This window comes from Bos grunniens, chromosome 15 (assembly GCF_055505025.1).
Source record: "Bos grunniens cultivar Pamir isolate PY7600 chromosome 15, Bosgru_T2T1.0, whole genome shotgun sequence".
In the NCBI taxonomy this organism is placed as follows: Eukaryota; Metazoa; Chordata; class Mammalia; order Artiodactyla; family Bovidae; genus Bos; species Bos grunniens.
In genome coordinates, this window is record NC_141179.1 from 39,548,636 (window position 1) to 39,569,224 (window position 20,589).

The following is a 20,589-nucleotide window of genomic DNA, read 5'->3' on the forward strand; positions in this document are numbered from 1 at the left end:
TTTCTATTAACAATAACACAAAGTTTTTTGTAACATTTGGGATGTAAATTTACTTCTTAACAAGTACAATTAAGCAGCCTTCTGTATGCCCTAAACTGTGCTAGGCAACAAGTATGTTAGGTAAAATAGAAATATCTCTTGTAATTCCAGAGTTATCTCATCTAAAAAGGGAGATTCATTACATACATCATCCTACAGACAAAATAAATATTTTTGGACATCTTTAGCTGCTTACAAGTTGTCAGACAAAAGAACTTACTCCTTCAGTTATAGCTGTCCGTCAAGATCAAAAATCAACTGGACAAGTCCTCATACCATGAATGAAACATGGTACTTGCTCTACCGAGGAAGACACTCCCATTCTCAAAGAGCAAAATGCATATTATCTTGCTTATGTTTCAAAACATTTTTGATGTTTTTTTAATGGTGTTAGAAAGGAATCTAAATTGTTTAGGTATGCCATAACATTACATAAATTCCACTAACTTAAACAGGCAGTGAAAGATATAGGACTACAGTTGATTCTTCAACAATGTGGGGGTTGGGGCATCAATCCCGCACACAATTGAAAATCTAAATATAACTTTAGAGTCAGCCCTTCTTACCTGTATTTCTGCACCAGTGAATTCAACCAACTTCACACTGTGTGGTACTATAGTATATATGTATTGAAAAAACACCACATATAAATGGACCCACACAGTTCAAATCCATGTTATTCAATGCTTAACTGTACAATATATAAACAATGGGTGTAGACAAAAGAACTTTGCTCTGCCACTCAATGTGACCTTTCAAATACAACTTCCCTAAGTCTCTATTTCTTCATCTACACAACTATCTGCCCTATAAAGTCTCAAAGAGTTGAAAGAGCAAGAATAATGTGAAAGTTTTGAAAACTGTTATAAAAATTGTATTAAAAATTACTATGAATAAAAGAGATTACTATTAAAACTAATTGCATCTCTGAATAATGGACTAATAGTAATTTTTTCTCTTGTTTTCTAAGTGTTTTTTAACAATTAGTACATATTAGTTTTATAAGAGACTAAGGGAAAAGGAATAACTATTTTATAAACAAAGAAAAAGCTCTATACTGAATAATGTATTATTAGATCTCTTTTCCTCTTCTAAAGATGTATTTCAATAAGGTAGAAGAAACTTTACATTATCTCCAGTTTAAAATACATTTTTATTATCTCCTGATATCTTCACTTCTTCAGTAGCAATAAGGGAAGATCAAAGTGATATTTAAAACTAAATTCCACTTGACTTTCTTACTAATGAATAGTATAAACTGATGAAAACAGTAAGCTTCAATAGTCATAGGTTAAATCAACACTACCAGAGTTACAGTCCAAAGGCAACCACTTTCCTAAATACAATATTATTAGCAATATCTCAAGTTAACAGCTTAGGAAAAAACTAGTATTTCATAAGGAAGACAAGATGAAATCAAACCCATATAAAACTTACTTGTTCAGATGTTTTCTAGCTGCAGGAAGACCAGACATTTCTTCATTCAGTACATATTTCTTAGTTCCCATACAGTAGTTCTCTATATATTCTGCCCAATGTAACTGCCGTACATCAATATTAAAAGTCTACATATACAAAAAAATTACTGGTTATTTTCTTGAATAATTTTCTCATAATTATTTCATATAAGTCAAAAATTCACTTTTTCCAAAGGCTAATTCCACAGGACATGCTTACAAAATGTTTACCATATTAATTTTAAAATCTTACTGCTACTCACAAAAAAAGTTCTTACTCCTATTTCATTATCTTCCATTAAACACAGAAACAATACACTTATTTCCAGTTTCCTTCTATCTACAGTATCTCTTCTTTTTGAACATCTTGCATACTATACAGATTAATTTTCCTAGAGAATAGTATTGACATTAAGAGAAAGAATGTGGCTTTCTTTTTTTAAGAAGAATGAAAGCCGGCTTAGGAGTTTACATAACAGTAAGTAGGCCATTTGATGAAAATAGTAGATAAATACAGAAAAGAAAGCCTTACAAAAATGCTACTTCATGACAAAATAAGAGGGATATAATCTGCTCAGAGCTCTTCCACACACAATCAGGTAATTTTTTTGGTGTGATAAACAGATTATTCATAATTTAATTTACCATCACACTTCTCTGAAAATAGCAAGCTCTAGACTAAAAATAAAAAAGCTACCATAAACAAATCATTAAAGTACCATAGCACTGAAATGGAGACTTAAGATATGAGATAATATGAGAAGGTCATACATTTGTATAATTGGATTCCCATAGGAAAAATGAAAAATAATAGAAAAAAAGCAGTATCTGAAAAGACAATGGCTGGAAATTTTCCCAAAATTGTGAGACATCAAGCCACAGATTTAAAACACACACATACTATATATACACACATGTATCTATACATATTAGAGTAAAACTGCTGAAAGTCAAAGAAAGAAAATTTTTTTAAACCAGAAAAGGCACTGTAGATTACCTCCAAAGAAACAACCATTAGTCTGACCACTGACATCTCAAAGGAAGCAATGGAAGCTGTAAGATTATGAGACAATGTCTTCCAAATGCTCAAAGAAAGCTTGCTAACAGAATTCTATAGCAGTATGAATATCATTGAAGAATAAAAATATTCCAAGAATAAAAACTGAGATAATCTAACATCAATAGAAGACAAACACTAGAGAAAGTACACTAATGGGTACTCTTTAGGCAGAATGAAAATGATTCCAGACTGAAGTCTGAAATCATTAGAGGAGGATGGAGGAAGAAGTCAGAGCAGTAAAAAGATAACTATACTGGTAAATCTATATGAATACTAATTGACTAGAGTACACGTTTTAGCCTTTGCATTATCCAAGAAAAGGTGGAAGTACCAATATTTTATTAGGCCTTGCTAAATTAAGAAATGATACTGTAAAGCAGGAGCAAATTAGCCCCCAGGCTTCCCTGATGGCTCAGTGGTAAAGAATCCACCTGCCAGTGCAGGAGATGCAGGTTCAGTCCCTGGGTCAGGAAGATCCCCTGGAGAAGGAAATGGCAACCACTCCAATATTTTGCCTGGGAAATCCCATGGACAGAGGAGCCTGGTGAGCTACAGTCCGTGCAGTAGAAAAGAGTTGGACACTACTTAGCAACAACAACAACAAAGCTGAACAAAATAATCATTTCTAATTATGAGATTTAAGTAGAACACTAAAGTAACATACAACCACATAAGTTAGTGGGGGTAGTAATCAGAGCTAAAACATTTTATGGTCCTAAGTATCATTAAGGAAGAGGCTATCTATACAAATCACTCAATTTTTTGTTAAGTATGCATGTTCAAATATCTAAGGTAACCTTAAAAAGAAAATTCATAAGAGTTTAAGTTTCAAACTAACAGAAAGCAAAATGTAGAATGGCAAAAAGTAGAAGAGACTATTTGAAAAACAATTTCTGAGACGTTTTCCTTAAAACTTAAAACAGTATTTGGGGGGGAAATGCATAAAAATTCTCTTTGAACCTGACATTAAAAGAGAAAAAGAGAATCAACATTTCAATCATGCTTTGAAAATATTTCTGCTACTCTCATACTTAATTAAAAAATTCTAAAATAAAGCAACTTTATTTTATTACCAATTATGATTGAAAATGGGACACTATAAATAGATCAACTTTCTTATTGCATAATGGTTGTAGAAAATATCCAACTATTTCTCAGGTTGCTAATTAGCATACTCTAATTAGTATGCTTCTTATTTTCTAATATAAAAAAATACTTGCCTTTTTATCTTCAGGGTTTAGTTGATTCATTAACATATTGACATTGTCAGTACTCCAAACCCAAGAATTACTTGTGAAATATTCAAGAAACACCATAGCTCTGTGAAGACGAGTTATTGTTTTCATCATCCTGTATTTTAAGAAAAATTGAGATTCATAATTTGCATAGATAAGGAAAAATCTCACCACCACCCAGGGAACCAGTTTCTATTTTGAGACACTGACAGTAAAATTTCAATAAGTGTACCAAATCACCAGGAAATAAGAATATTTCTGCATCTTGGAACATTATATAAATGCAAAACAAAGAAAAAAAATTAAGCAGCAGTAAATGAATTTAATATTGCCTAAGGAGAGTTCTGCTGATATATGAAACGGAATATTTCAAGGCCAAATTTTCTACATATAATACTAAGCAAACAAATGAATTCAATTAGCATTCTTTTCCTTTTTTGTTCCTTAAATCACATTTTAGTTCAGCTTCGTTTTAGTAAGATTTTCTGTGAATTCATAACATACTGTTACATTTTAATCTCAACTCTTCAGCATCATGGAAGCAAAGTATACAGAAATATTCATTTGCCATTTAGTTAACTCTCTCTATATATTTTAAACAACTTGCTCTTGAACACCAACAGGCGCCTGGATGTGCCATGAAATCAATGACTCATGGTGACAACTTTCTCAAATAGATATTCAATATATTCCCTAAACTTCCCAAATCCCCAATATCCATCTTTATAAAAATAAGAAAATTTGATACTTTGTTTCTTTTTAAAAGGGTGAGGGGCTTTAATCTTTAAATTTGGCATTTTATATATCATGGTTCACTGTAAGTCATTAATATCATAACACTAACCAGAACAGTAACATCTACACAATAATAATTATCAATGATAGGGAGAGAAATAGAAGGCAGAACTTTTTGAAACACACACACCAAAAATTCCTAATCTCTGATAAAAAGAAAAATTATATGTGAAGAAATACTTTAAAAGAATTCTATTTATAGTCCCACAATTAGGATTAGCATTATGCAGTTTAGAGATCTCCAAATCAGGGCTTAAGAAATGCGAGAAATAGAAGAAAATGAGAACATTAGAAATGAGGAGGAAACCAAAAGAGTAACATTAGCTAAGCAATTCTGACATTTTCAACACATTTAGAAAGAAATCCGGAATACAGAATACTGAAACACAATGAGACAACGTGGACAATGTATGTAAAGAGGAACTGTACTTCATTAAAGAAAGTAATTACAAAATAAAACCTCCATTAAACACAGAAAGAATTAGTGAGCATCAAAGGCTAAATCTAGACAGGAATAGTTCAAACAGAAAGAATTTGAAGGGAGGAGAAGATGTACAAGATTGGTAATTAATACTCACTATCACAGCCAGTATAGTATACATGAATCACACATATACACATATTTGGTTAATGTGGCTTTCTGACATACACCTTATTTAAAAAGTTTTTCTTCCTAACTCCATTTTCACTGACAATTCTCACTTAGTCTTATTTTCAGATTCATTCAAGAGACAGAATTACCCTAAGAGTCAATCAGTGATTCCACCATAATTACAATAAAAAACTGGAGAGGGAGAAGGAAATTCGAAAGGTCATATATATATATATATATATATATGTTAAGTTCACAGAACATTTATCAAGTAATAAACGTCTGGACTGAATACTATGGGAAATATAAATAGAAACTTAAAACTCTGCCCCACTAGTCTTTGGTTAAACATGCTGTAAGAGCAGATGCCTGGGACCACATTGCCATGTATGTTCTGAATATTCATTCTTTATTACAGCAACCTGAAACAAATTCTTAAAAACTTTAGAGAAGGGCAAGAGCCTAACGATCATCTAGTCCAGGGTTTCTCAATCTCAGCATTATAGACATTTTAGGCCAGATAATTCTTTGTGGGAGGGGGCTGCCGTGTGCACTGTAAGACACTTGGCAGTATCTCTGGTCTCTACCCACTAGATGCCAGGAGCATCTACCCAGCTGCGATAACTAAAAACATCTCCGAAAACTGTCCAATGTCCCTTGAGGGAGGCAAAACTGCCCTCCACGGAGAATCACAAAAATAAAAAATTTAAGATTCAGAGAAGTTAAACTAGAGAAAGTGAAGCTAAATAATAAAACAATAACAAAAAAAAGGAGGCCACAGAACCATTTTTCTAAAATACCATTTTTAAGAGAAAATAACTACTACATTTCAGGAGCTAAAGCAGATAACTTATACTACTTCTATATGTGATAATATCATGCATTCTAGTCCCAAGAGACTAGTCACCAGAATCCATATGATGCATATCTGAGTTGTATTTTTTAAATTATACCCAGATATACAGTAAGTCATATTTTTATCAAGCCGAATGACACTCGGAACAATGCAAATGAGTAAAATGGACACCATGAATGACATGACTGACATTAGTTTAATGCAGAAGCAGGCATTATATTAAGGTCCTAATGTAAGGTGTCGGAGAAGGCAATGGCACCCCACTCCAGTACTCTTGCCTGGAAAATCTCATGGACGGAGGAGCCTGGAAGGCTGCAGTCCATGGGGTTGCTAAGAGTCGGGCATGACAGAGCGACTTCACTTTCACTTTTCACTTTCATGCATTGGAGAAAGAAATGGCAACCCACTCAGTGTTCTTGCCTGGAGAATCCCAGGGATGGGGGAGCCTGGTGGGCTGCCGTCTTTGGGGTCGCACAGAGTCGGACGCGACTGAAGCGACTTAGCAGCAGCAATGTAAGGTGTAGAGGCCACTACTTTGCTCAGCAAATAATCTGAACAAATTTAATAATATAAATTGTAAGACTTTATATTTAACACTTGAGGCTTCCCTGGTGGCTCAAATGGTAAAGAAGCTGCCCTCAATGCAAGACACCTGGGTGGGGAAGATCCCCTGGAAAAGGGAATAGAAACCCACTCCAGTTTTCTCTGCCTGGAAAATTCCATGGACAGAGAAGTCTGGAAGGCTACAGTCCATGGGGTCTCAAAGAGTCAGACATGACTGAGCAACTACCACCATGTATTTAACATTTATAAAATTGCCTAAATAAAAAACCATTATGTCTCTTGTTGCTTTTAGAGTGAAAGCTCCCAAAGCATTCCTGGTTTGATATTTAGAAAGCCTTGTACAGGACAAACCTCAGTTAAGAAGACTCTTTATTTGATGCTTCCTATTTGTAGCAAATTTTAATTCCCAAAGGTGGCTGCAAATATTATCTCCCATCTTATACGTTCACCTACAGTATCACCTTAACTATTAAGAGGTTCCATTAAGAGGTGAAGGTAACATACCAACAGAATGAGGTGGAAGTGATACTGTGACTTCTGTGGGGAGTTAAGAAAAAGTAAGGTAGCTTTCTGCCTTGCTCAGTGGAATACTCACCCTTGAAGCCTTCAGAGGTCATGTATGCTGTTCAACTCCCCCTGAGGCTGCCACACTGTGAGGAAGCCCAAATTAGTCCATGTGCAGAGACCACACTGAAAGGTTCTGAGACTATATGAACAGAGATAGATGTCTGGCCACCCAGCTGCTCGGCACCCTTCCTTTCCTTTACCATTCCCTACAGTGTACCTGGCTCTAGTCCCTATGACTGCAATCACTTCTAAGAGAGAACCATCCCATCAAAGCCTTCTAGAACTTCTGACCCACAGAATGAAATGATTACTGTTTTAAGATACTAAGTCTGATATCAATTTTATCTAAATTAAAAAAAAAAAGATTCTAAAATTTGAAAGATTTGTCATGCAGCACAAATAATGGGAACAAATATATCAGTACTGGGAGTGAGGGACTGCTGTAATAAAAATCTAAAACATGCAGTACTGGCTTTAGGATTAGGTGGTAGACAGAAACTGTGAGGCCCTTGAGACCACTGATAAAACATGGAAGGACCAAGGATGTTAGTGGAAAAAATAAAAGGGCTATACGGCAGCTGTTGGTCAGAGTTTAAAGGTAAGTGAGGAAAATAATGTTGGAAGTTAGAAGAACAAAACTATTGCCTATGGTCACATGGAAAATAGAAAATGTATCAAATAAACTTGATGATCTAAGCCAAGATTTCCTCAAAGAGGACAAAGATGATCTTAAAAAATGAACTATCTGGTTTTAGTAGAATTTGGAAGGAATGTAAAATTCTAGCCAGGAATTCATTTAGAAACAACTTCTGATCAAAGATCAAATCGAGAATGCAGATGTAAGATTCTGTTAGGACCTCAAAAAGATTAAAGTAGTATACTTCATAGAAACTTTCAGACAAAAGTTTCATTCCAGATGTTAAAGATATGTCTTACAGAGGCTCTAAGAGGCAGGATTTAAGAGTCTAAGGATATAAGAGGCAAAGATTTAAGACTCAAGGGTGCTGTTCCACAGCAACTTCATAAGGAACCCAAGACAGAGAAAGGTATGTCTCAAAAAGATCTGTGGGTATGGCTTTGGTCTAATGGACTGGATTATTTTAAAACAAATACATGGGAAACACACAAAATTTTAAAGGAATTATGAGTTTATACTTAAAAGGACAGAGACAGTACTAAATGCAAAGAGGCCTCTGCATTAAGGTTCAGCAAACCAGAGCTTAGGGCCAAATACATCTATTTTTAAAATAAAGTCTGACTGGAACACAGTCATGCTTGTTCATTTACATATTGTCTGAGGCTGCAGAACTGAGTGGTTATAAGGTGGAAGCTACATTTAACAGCAGAGGTAAAAAGCTGCAACAGAATCCATACGGCTCACAAAGACTGAAATATTTACTATATGGTGCTTTACAGAAAGCTTTTGGATCTCTGCTCTAAAGACTCCCAACTTTTTGTGGGCAGGAAGTAGAATAAGAAGGCAAACACAGGCCTTTTTTTTTTTTTTTTAACGGGAAAAGAAGGATGACTCAGGAGAGAACCAAAACCTCAAAGAACAACCAGAGAGGGGGAATGAAACCCTAACTAAGAAACCATCAAACATACCCTGCTGGAATGCAGAATTATTATGGACCAGTGATTGCTGTGTGCCTCTTACTTTTTCTCTTTTGAACTAGACTGTCTAAATTATTTCCTATGCTTGTCTCACTATTATACGTCGCACGGGCAGGAGGTAACCTGACACTTTAGTTCACAGGTTTTCAGATCAATATTTGAGGAACTGTATCTGAAAAAGCGTCATCCACAATTAAAACAGATTTCACTAACCACACTGGCTTCAAGCTTTTGTCAGAGAGGTTTTGTGGGGAAAAAGCAAGAGTGTTTTCCATGTAGGAGGAATATAAACTGTTGGGACTAGAAGACTGACTATAGCAAACTGCACTTTCCAAAAACAGTTGCAACAATACCTTTTAGATATCTCACCAGCTCATTTACAAGATGATCTTGACTATTCTCTATATCCCTGCTCCTGGAATCTTGGAGCAAAAAAAAAGATCTGTGACTCGCCTGGGACTAAATGAATAAGATGGAAGTAGTGCTGCATGATTTTCTAAGGTAGGTCAGAAAATGCACATTGCTTCCACCTTGCCTGCTGAAGCACTTTTCCTTGAAGCCTCCAGTTGTCATGTAAGCAGTCCAACTCCCCTAAGGCGACCACTGGTCCTTGCAAAGACACTCTATGAAAAGATCCGGATACCACATGAAGAGACAATGATACCAGCTGTTCCACTACACGTCCCCCTTTCAGTTCCATCTGACCTCAGTCACATGAAAGACCTCTAAGCCAAAGCTGCCCAGTGGATTCCTTCCTAAATTCCAGATGCTGAGAGAAGCAATAAACCAAAAGAAATAATAAAATGACCGCTGCTGTTTTAAGCCACTAAGTTTGAGATAATTTGTTATAATAGATATTGATATATCTATTATAAATTATTTAATCAACTCTGGTCTTCATTTAAGTTTACTAAGCCCCCTTTTCTGTGTAAAGCCAATATTGTGATATATTTAACTTATTTTACTTTTTGAACCTAGTTTTGACTTTTCTGTCCTAATCTACATAAAATCTATTAATATCAAGATAGCATGCACTGTTCAACACCACTCATATATTTCAATATTTAACATACACGATGAGAAACATAACAAGACAACTGAATCCACAGAAAATTCCCTACATGTAACTCAAATCCTGATACACTATAACTAGCAGATATCTCGCTTTTATTTTTTGAGCAGCTGACGAAAGTTCTGGAATCAGCCTCTTCTTTACACTTAAATACTCAAATCCTGAACTCTCCAATCAAAGGCTCCACTACAAATGCCAATGTAGTTAAAAAAATAAATATTTTTATAGTATATTTCACTATAATTGTGGTAAAGACAGTAGGATTACTTAAGTTTGTGAGCTTTCAATAAAAAAAGGCCTTTTTATAACAACTATAAGAAATCAAGTTTTCAATTTGTTAACTTTTGTTTTAAACTATGACATTATCAACCTGAAAAATTAGTCAAAAACTGTAATTACAATATTATAAGCTGAATGGGAAGCTGAGACAGCTCAAGCAATTAATTTCCTAGAAGCATCCTAGGTTTTTTTCATATAAAACTGTACAATCCACTTAAAACAAAACATTTAACCCTTAATCCCCTATAAAACTCACCTCCAAGTTATTAATGGGGAGAGAAGGGCTCAATTTCAGCTTATAATAACAATGACAACCTTGACGCTGGACATTTCCTGTAATATGGGATTTTGGAGGATCAATGGCCCAATAAGATGAGATCCACAGTCTCCCCAATATCCTCAATTTCTAAGAAATGTTCTAGCATCCGGATTGTGATTGTAATTAATTAGGTTAGTAACTAAAGGTAAAGCTCATGCTAGCGACTTTTTGTCTCTCCAGCAAGCCTCCACCACCTTACCAATACAGTGTATTTACTGCTATTCTTCTTACCACGGTTTCTGACCTGTCAACCTGAGTGCAAGATCAAGCAATAATGCAGGTACTGTATGTCTGACACCCTTCCAATAATGAAGCAATAAGTTGTTGGAACAAAACTTAATACTGGGGCGCCTGAATACTTGGTTTAAAGGATTCATCTTGAAGAAATGATTTAGATAATATCCTGCAGGAAAAATAAGCATCAAAGCATTTTGAATGTTATTTTGTTATTCAGAAAAAAATACTTAAAGTTAGACCTAGAATTCAGCATATGACAATAATTTATCATCCAAAATTTAGAACAGAATGAATTATAACAATACCTTTGCTTTTCTGACAAATTCTTAAATTCAAGAGTCTTCTCAGTCACAAAAGGCCATTAAGCCTTATCATAAGCATAAACAAATACAGAGTTAATACTCAGTTTAGTGTAAGCATGGGTTGTTTAACAGTCAGAGGAACAGATAAGACAGAGCTAGTCACCATTACCTTGGGCTTCTTCCAGTCATCCTGAGGTAGATATCATACAGGAATGCTGGGGCCTTATGGCTTACAGCAATCCAGTAATAATATAAAAGGTGATTGGAGGTTAGATTTACATTGGGCCGTCTGAAGGCCTGTTCGAGAGGATTCCTCTTGAAAGTGGAAATTACATGGTATTCTGAGGAAGAAAAGTTGTGTAACAGCTTTGATAATAACCATGTAGTGAAGTTTTGTAAAAAAAAATCATGTTTTTACAAAGCAAAATATTTTACCAAAGATGTCAGAGTGTGCTCATTTAAAAAACAAACATTTCTACTTTCTATAGTAACTAAGGGAATATGGGTATTAAACTGCTGAACTCAAGTAGTTTTAGAACTCCCACTATTTATGAATTTTAATTAGATGAATGAATTTTTGCTAAAATTCACTCTTAAAAATCTTTTTAATGTTTTACCTATATCAGTTTACAATGTCACTTTCTATATTTCACCTCTCACGATAGCTTCTTTCTTTCTGTTCCTCTTTCCAGATTCTTATTACTGTACTTACTTAAAAAAGAAAAGGGAAATCATCATCCTTTGCTTATGAATAATTAAGTTGCTCAAATTAACATTATCAACAAGCTTAAAACAACCCCAAATTAACTTCTGCTGTAATTTATCTAGGTTATACAATATCAAAACAATCAACTCTATTATCATCTCCGTTAATACTTCAATGGAAATGTTTACTGAGATATTCACTAGAAAATAAAGCTCAATTTGATTTTTGCTAAACTTTGTAACACAATGAAAGACTACAAAAAAACCTAACTCATTTGAAGTGTTTTAAAATTCTTAAAAGAACACCACTAATTATCATAAGATTAAAAGCACCCTAGATTTTTTTCCCTTATATTCTCTAACAGTCAATCATTAAATAGAAATAAAAATGTCATAGAATAACCTCTAGGATAAAAGACAAAGATTTACTTTAAAATCAAAATTATTCCACAAGGGTAACAAAAACTGTTTAATTAGAGATAAAATAAGACCTAGTACACTAAATCAACACTGTAAATATATTTTACTTTATATTTGACTTAAAAATGATTAAGTTTCAGTACGTTCTAAGTTATACTATTCCTGTTTTGAAACAAGTAACAGCATACACACTATTGCTGTGAATTTGTGAATTTAACAGATTAATAAACCCAACAGAAAATATTCTGGCAAAATGTATCCTACTTGCTTACTCCTTCCTCTTAGGACAACTAGCTATTTCCTATGATATATCAACTCTTGTAGCTACGAGTGATACTGCCTGTGAATAAGGAACATCAGGATTAAGAATGCCCATGAGGGAGGAAAAAAGGTTTATTTCCATACCATGGGTATCTATGGGCATTGCTGCAGATGGCAGCAGAGAAACAATAAGGGTCAGGCAAGGGTGGGATGAGGAGGGAATACACAGCTGGGTATTTTTAAATTTATGAAACATTATTAAGGACCAAAAGGCAGTATTAGTCGATGTTCTAACATGGCAACTAAAATAAGAATAAACTTGTAACTGGGTGGCTTTAATGCCTCATGGATTATTCTAATGTAATTGGTGAACATTTTAAGTTTATAAAAATTTATTCTAACATTCAAAACTACAGGTAAAATCATACCAACTTCACCCCAGTGGAAGGGATTAGTGCTTCCTGTTGTACAGTTATACACCATGATGTTTCTTGGTCTGCAAAGACAAAGATCAAAGCAATGAAAAATTTTAAAAAGCTAAACTTAACCAATCTAAATCTTGTATGATACTTAAGTAGGAAGAAATGAGGACTTTTCTACCATAAATATTTAAAATACTATCTTTAAAGGATTAATTTTTATGTCTGAACAACTATTTACACTACCCTTTTTTCCAATCCTACCCAAAAAATATTTATAAAAAAATAACACAGACTTCATATTTTTCTTCTTGTATTAGCACAAGTCTTTTTTTCATACAGGAAAAAGAACCACCTCAGCTCTTCCTATCTCCCTCCCATTTTCAGAGGCTCTAGTTAAAAAGAAATTGTGAACAGAATTCGCTTTTACCAGAAACAATATATTCATATAATCATATCCCTCCTTTTTGTAAAATATAAAACAGTGACTTGAAAAATAAGGGAAGATTATTATTTAGAAAAATGTCACTGAGTAGGTGTTTAGGTTTAAGTGTTAGACCTATAAATATTATATAGTATAGTGAAGTCGCTCAGTTGTGTCCAACTCTTTTCGACCCCATGGACTGTAGCCTACCAGGCTCCTCCCTCCATGAGATTCTCCAGGCAAGAGTACTGGAGTGGGTTGCCATTTCCTTCTCCAGGGGATCTTCCCAACCCAGGGATCGAACCCAGGTCTCCCACATTGCAGGCAGACACTTTAACCTCTGAGCCACCATGGAAGCCCCATGAGTTGATTAAAGTGTACTAGTGTGCATGTTTAATACATGTAAGTTGTTCTCTGTGAATTTCACCTCTTATATATAACAAGTTTATACCAAGTTTTAGTCTGTATTAAAAAAAAATACATTAAAAAAAATTTTCTAATGACCTTGTCTATCCTGTGCCAGTACACAAGAATTTATGTTAATTCTTATTACTGCTGATGGAACCACTTCATTGGCTGTGGTAAGTCAACTCTTGCAGTTGAAAGTAATAATATCTATATAATATTGGTATGGGTTAATAAACTGATAAATATCCATTATAGAGGATATTTTAACATTAGTTCTCTTCTCGGTTACTATACATCTAATAAACGACATTGCCATCTCATATACCTATTTACTCCGGAATACCAGGCTGCCGCAAGACTCATGTTGACAACTACATCTACAGGAACAAGATCTGCAAGGGCATTGTTGGAGGCACGCATTGTTCGAAGAATTCCTTTCCCTGCCTTTGTTGAAATTAAAAACAAAACCTTAAGATACAGAACCCATAGTGCATATACACAATACAAAGATACACAGGAAAAAAAACAACAGAATATTCAATACAATAAAAGGCTTATTACTTACCGCAATAAAAAGACCACTTGGTCCATTAAAGTTATCAATCCATCCCTAATACCAAAAATTAAAAAAAAGGAAGGGAGCTTAGAAATACTATAAAATTAAAGATTTACAATTTGAACTCTATAACTCCACAAACATACTTGGTAGTCTTCTTCTAAGAACTAAAAATCTGACTATATTCAGGCCAGAATATTTCTCCCCACCTTAAATAGTCTTTTCTGAGATTGCAAATGACTAAATAAAATAATTTTCAAAGGGTTACCTACTCTTTCATTAACTCTGCAAAGAGAATTTTGCAAAAAGGAGTTTATATCTGTCAAATATTTAAGCTAAATTAAGATTGCTCAAGTTTGATTTTGTGCTAGTTACTAAGGCAGTATCCTTAGGTTGAAGGAAATGGTAAATTCTCAAGATTACTGAATAAAACAGAGTAATGTCAAAGTATCAAACAAGATAGTATCATTTACTACTACTACAGAGACTTAAGTCTTTCCTAAATCAATTTATCTCATTTTATATCTGTTTTCTCTTATTTCAGAGATTCACAAATACTGTAATGCCTTGCTTTTCTACAGTAAATCACAGAAATTTATCTTCCTTTTCTACAGCAAATCACAGAAAATTTTTATCTTCCTTAGCATGTGAACTATACTATACAACAATTGATGGCCTTGTATAGTTAATGTTAAGAAAACTAATGAACTTCTTAGAAGACCTGCCTCTTTTAGGTACTAAAAAGCAAATGAAATAAAATAAGATCTTGAGTATTCTCACTTCTATTCCCTTCACCTCCACAAGGGAAACTAATCCACAAATAATTTTAAAAGCCAACAAATGGTGATGTGTCAGTGTCTAATCTCTTATCAATGACAAAGACCCTTGAAAGGCATGGTCTCCTCTGACTCCAGACAATACCATAACCTTTAATTTTCAGTTAACATTTTAAAAGTTTATCTGCATTTCTATACATGCAACATTATAATACATGCACCTTACATAAAAGTACCAATTAGAGTGTCTCTCTCTACAATTGGAAACAACTTTGCCACAGTAAGCCATGTTCAGTAAACAAAACCTGCTCTTAAAAAATTGCCAACTCTTTTTGTACAAAATTATGACTTAAAATTCTCAATTCCAATTATTTACAAAGATCTCTAGCAACTTACTGGAAAAGGTTCTTTCCAACTGGCACCAACAATTGATGGCCTTACAATCACCACATTTAGCTTTGCTCCTTCTTGCTGTACAACATATTCTGCCAATGCTTTTGTGTATATGTATGTATTAGGTCTGTCTCCTATCAATTTGGGTGTGATATCATTTACTAAGCCATCATCCATCCACCTGGTAAACAAAGAAATTACATGCAAAAATATTTTCAGATATTTTTTCACTTCAATAAAATATTTTCAGATATATTTTCATTTAAAAAATGAAAAACCACTTTGCAAATTTCAAATATATCTATGGCTCCAACTCAAGTGTTTGACAACTTCTACTAAAAAAAAAAAAATGGAAATCAGCTTTACTTTCATTAAACGTCAACCACAAATCCAGATGTATATCCAGTTTCTATAGCTAAAAACCAAGAGTTTTTTCATATACCATATGGTAGGTAGCAAAAGTGAATTAGAACTGATTTATGGTCTTTTTTTAAAAAAACATCTTCTAGTTGTTAAGTATTCATATACTTCCTATGTGTTTGACAAGGAGCACTACCCCAAATCTAAATAGCTGAAGTTGTTTCATATTACACAATAGATTATATTTTTTTCTAAAGTCTAAATAAATTCCAAAATACATCTGGCCCCAAGGAATTAAAGATTTGTATATAATCACCATAACAGCATAACATATTAATTATATACATTTTAAATGAACATACATTTACAATATAAAAGGTCTAGTAATCTACTGTCAAGTCATAAAATTCCTTCAGTTCTCTCAGTATCTTTGAAGAAAATGTCTACTATAATAACCTATAAGAGGAGGGTGATATACTAGGTGATCTCTATAGTCTTTTTCAGTCTAAATTTCTAATTTCAATGTTATGTACTTGTTTTCAATTAGTTTTCCTTTTTGTCTATAATACTACGCATATTTGTTACTGTTGTATACAGTGATACCCATATTAACTAATGAGGATATATAAAATGGGACTATCAAGATAAACTTTCTTCTGTATGTTAAAGTTACTTTTTTGTGTGGAAGGAAAGGAATATTTATAAAATTGAAGGTAGGTTACTATTCAACATAGGAAAAATTCCATAATGGAGATGAACTTCAAAAAATGGATCAAAGAGTCATTACATTAAAAAATAAAATAAAACAGGCTTAACTAGGAGAGACTGTAGAGCCAGTAAGACTTATCACTGGAGGGAGATTACATAGTCAATCTATGAGTTATCCTAAAATTATCTGCTGGCCAGATTTTTTTGTAAACAAAGGAAGGAAATAATAGAGTAGGCTTATAGGTTCTTTCTCAGCAACTCAGACGTTTGGATAGAGAAAAAATAAACAGATAAATTAACTTACATGTTCAACTTTTCCCAGAGATATTAAACACTTTTGCCTAATGATCTGAGGAAAATGAGGCAGATATTTGGAACCATCGGAAAAGGCAATGGCAACCCACTCCAGTACTCTTGCCTGGAAAATCCCATGCATGGAGGAGCCTGGTAGGCTGCAGTCCATGGAGTCGCTAGGAGTCGGACACGACTGAGCAACTTAACTTTCACTTTTCACTTTCATGCATTGGAGAAGGAAATGGCAACCCACTCCAGTGTTCTTGCTTGGAGAATCCCAGGGACGGGGGAGCCTGCTGGGCTGCCGTCTCTGGGGTCGCACAGAGTCGGACACGACTGAAGCGACTTAGCAGCAGCAGCAGCAGCAAGAAATGGAGTTAGAAAACAGAAACCAGGGAATTACCATAAGAATGTCCCAGAAAGCTCCCAATAATAACTTTCTTACAAATCTATTTTCTCATATTTCTAGGAAAACTTTAAAGAAATGGACTTCTATGCTTATTTCAGAAGAAAACTTGGAGAAGGAGCTATGAACATTCTGTAGCACCCCTGGGAAGTAAAGAATTCAACTGAGAAACAGGGGGTGGTAACTAAGGAGCTGAACGTGAACAGGATCTCTTGGAAGAAGAGAGACCTAAGGGCAAATAGAGAATAAAGGAAGAAAAAGCTTGCAGGAATATTATATGAGAATAAAAAAACACGTGAAGATATATGGATACTGAAATTTTCTATAATTATAGTCTATAAAAGAAGAAAAGATGCTGCTATTTATTCTTGCTTTGATCCTGTTCGTTTCACTCAATGAGAATGTACAGGCTAAAGCAAATGAAATCTTGGCCATGCCTAGTTGTATCCACCAAATCACAAACACTTCTCAAGCAATAATTGATAGTAGGATTCTAGTCCTTCAGTTCAGTTCAGTTCAGTCGTTCAGTCGTGTCTGACTCTTCGCAACCCCATGAATCGCAGCACGCCAGGCCTCCCTGTCCGTCACCAACTCCTGGAGTTCACCCAGACTCACGTCCATCGAGTCAGTGATGCCATCCAGCCTAGTCCTTAGAAAGATAATAAACAATAACACTAGGAATATCAATTAAAGGATCATGACTCCTCTGATTTCCTAAAAATTCAAGGCTCCTCTGAGGATATACAGTTGACACTTGGAAAAACACAGGGCTGGGGCACTGACTCTACGTGCAGTAAAAAATCCCCATGTAACTTTACAGTCAGCGCTCTGTATCATGGTTGTATATCAACACATTCAATCAACCACAGACTGTGTAGTACTAGAGTACTTATTTACTGAAAAAATCTGCATATAAGTAGACTCACACAGTTCAAACCCATGTTATTCAAGAGTCAACCATATTCCACTGGGCAAAATAAAAGCATAATCTTTTAATAAATTAGACCTTGCTATTGAATAGGCAGTCATTTCTCTCCATGGATATCAGGAACTTCTTGATGGCTAAGATTGATTCCTTGAAAAAACTGAGACTCTAATACCATGAATAAGCTGTTTTAAAGGCTTTCCTCCAACCATCACACCTGTTCAAAAATGAAAGCTTCACAATGACTTCACCTAGAGTCATTAGGTACAAATCAATACAATAAACAGAACACAGTAGATATATAATAATTTGCTGAGTAAGGAAGAGAGCAATGCATACATATGTGTGGATGGAGAGAGAGAGAAACTAAACAGACAAAGAGATACATGTAAATAGATAAATCTGGATCCAAAGTTTGGGGTCAAAGCAAATTTGAATAAATTTCAAATAAACATACTCTAAAGAATCAATCAGCTTCTTGGGATCCACAGGGGGTGGATAGACTACTTCATCAATATGCTTTCGATTGCAGTAGGCATATGCCGTTGATACATGCATGAACACTTCCAGATTCTTCATCTGTTGTGCAAGCAGAATAAGCTGTCGTGTAGCAATCACATTTAACTGAACAGCATCTCTGTAAAACAAAAAGTCACAATAAAAAATTGGGAAGCTATGTCTTTCTTTCACCCACTAAAAAAAAACTTATTTCCATTTTAGAGTATCAAAGATAGAAAGGGACAAAGAGGTATTTGTTTCTTTACAACTAATCCCTTAGCTCAGATTTTGTTTGTTATTTTAACATGAAGTACAGCCATTCTATCAGTTGTATTTAAAATTTTTCTGATTATTTGAAATTTCCCAGAAATAGACACAGATAATTTCAGTCTTTGGCTTTTATGCATACATTTCGAAGTCATTTTACACTTTTTTTGCATCTTGATTTTTGAAAGCATACTGTTTTATGAACTGACTATACCACATACAAAGAAAAGAATAAGTAATTTTAAAATGCTATGGTAGAGTAATCAATCAGGACAAAACAGTCAAAGAAAACGCAAAAACCTTAAATTTTATTAACATAAAATCAAATAAAAATGTTTATCTCTCTTTTAGTAGCAATTAACCTAACCACCTTTTTAAGGCTACACAATGCAAAGGGGTGTTAAGAACAAAACTGGTACATTTGTTACAAGAGTGACATGCAAGATCCCAAGGTCTATATATTCCCTTCTTGAAATTTATTTGAGGCAAAAATTTCACAAATGCAAAAGTATATACGCAGAATAATAACTGATAAGGCACTACCTAGAAATAGCAAAAGGCTAGAGCTCAAATATTCACTATGATATGATTTAATAAAGTAGGTATTTTTAACACAATGAAAGAATACAGCCATTAAAAAAATTATGAGAACTATAAAAGCATGGAAAAATATGTGTGAATAATATTTTTTAAATTCATACATCCTGAAGTGAAGTGGGATTAAAAACAAGACTCTGGAATAAGACCTGGGTTCAAATCTGGCTTAGCATACCTATCAGCATCACGAGATGGTCAACACCAAAATCTGATTGATTATATTCTTTGCAGCCAAAGATGGAGAAGCTCTATACAGTCAGCAAAAACAAGACCGGGAGCTGAGTGTGGCTCAGATCATGAACTCCCTATTGCCAAATTCAGACTTAAATTGAAGAAAGTGGGGAAAAACACTAGAACATTCAGGTATAACCTAAATCAAATCCCTTACGATTATACAGTGGAAGTGAGAAACAGATTTAAGGGACTAGATCTGATAGAGTGCCTGATGAACTATGGACGGAGGTTCGTGACATTGTACAGGAGACAGGGATCAAGACCATCCCCATGGAAAAGAAATGCAAAAAAGCAAAATGGCTGTCTGGGGAGGCCTTACAAATAGCTGTGAAAAGAAGAGAAGCCAAAAGCAAAGGAGAAAAGGAAAGATATAAGCATCTGAATGCAGAGTTCCAAAGACTAGCAAGGGGAGATAAGAAAGCCTTCCTCAGTGATCAATGCAAAGAAATAGAGGAAAACAACAGAATGGGAAACACCAGAGATCTCTTCAAGAAAATCAGAGATACCAAGGGAACATTTCATGCAAAGATGGGCTCAATAAAGGACAGAAATGGTATGGACCTAACAGAAGAAGAAGATATTAAGAAAAGGTGGCAAGAATACACATAAGAACTGTACAAAAAAGATCTTCACGACCCAGATAATCACGATGGTATGATCACTCACCTACAGCCAGACATCCTGAAATGTGAAGTCAAGTGGGCCTTAGAAAGCATCACTACAAACAAAGCTACTGGAGGTGATGGAATTCCAGTTGAGCTATTTCAAATCCTAAAAGATGATGCTGTGAAAGTGCTGCACTCAATACGCCAGGAAATTTGTGGCCACAGGACTGGAAAAGGTCAGTTTTCATTCCAGTCCCAAAGAAAGGCAAAACCAAAGAATGCTCAAACTACCACACAATTGCACTCATCTCACACGCTAGTCAAGTAATGCTCAAAATTCTGCAA

The 20,589-nt window shown here is 34.5% G+C and overlaps 1 protein-coding gene across 10 annotated transcripts in view; it reads right to left on the reverse strand.

The window, feature by feature from the left end:
- Positions 1-20,589, reverse strand: part of FAR1 (fatty acyl-CoA reductase 1) — a 77,723-nt gene that overhangs the window by 3,129 nt on the left and 54,005 nt on the right. For 4 of the 10 annotated variants that reach the window (XM_086339900.1, XM_086339905.1, XM_086339904.1 and 1 more), the window contains 8 exons: positions 18,501-18,680; positions 15,354-15,531; positions 14,191-14,235; positions 13,951-14,069; positions 12,803-12,870; positions 10,681-10,852; positions 3,777-3,906; positions 1,477-1,604 (listed from right to left, as the gene is read on the reverse strand). In XM_086339900.1, coding sequence (XP_086196026.1) covers positions 1,477-1,604; positions 3,777-3,906; positions 10,681-10,852; positions 12,803-12,870; positions 13,951-14,069; positions 14,191-14,235; positions 15,354-15,531; positions 18,501-18,680 — 1,020 coding nt within the window. Of the gene's footprint in view, positions 1-1,476; positions 1,605-3,776; positions 3,907-10,680; positions 10,853-10,991; positions 11,054-11,157; positions 11,330-12,802; positions 12,871-13,950; positions 14,070-14,190; positions 14,236-15,353; positions 15,532-18,500; positions 18,681-20,589 lie in introns of those variants that run through there. The other 6 variants (XM_086339899.1, XM_086339903.1, XM_086339901.1 and 3 more) reach the window with 3 other exon arrangements.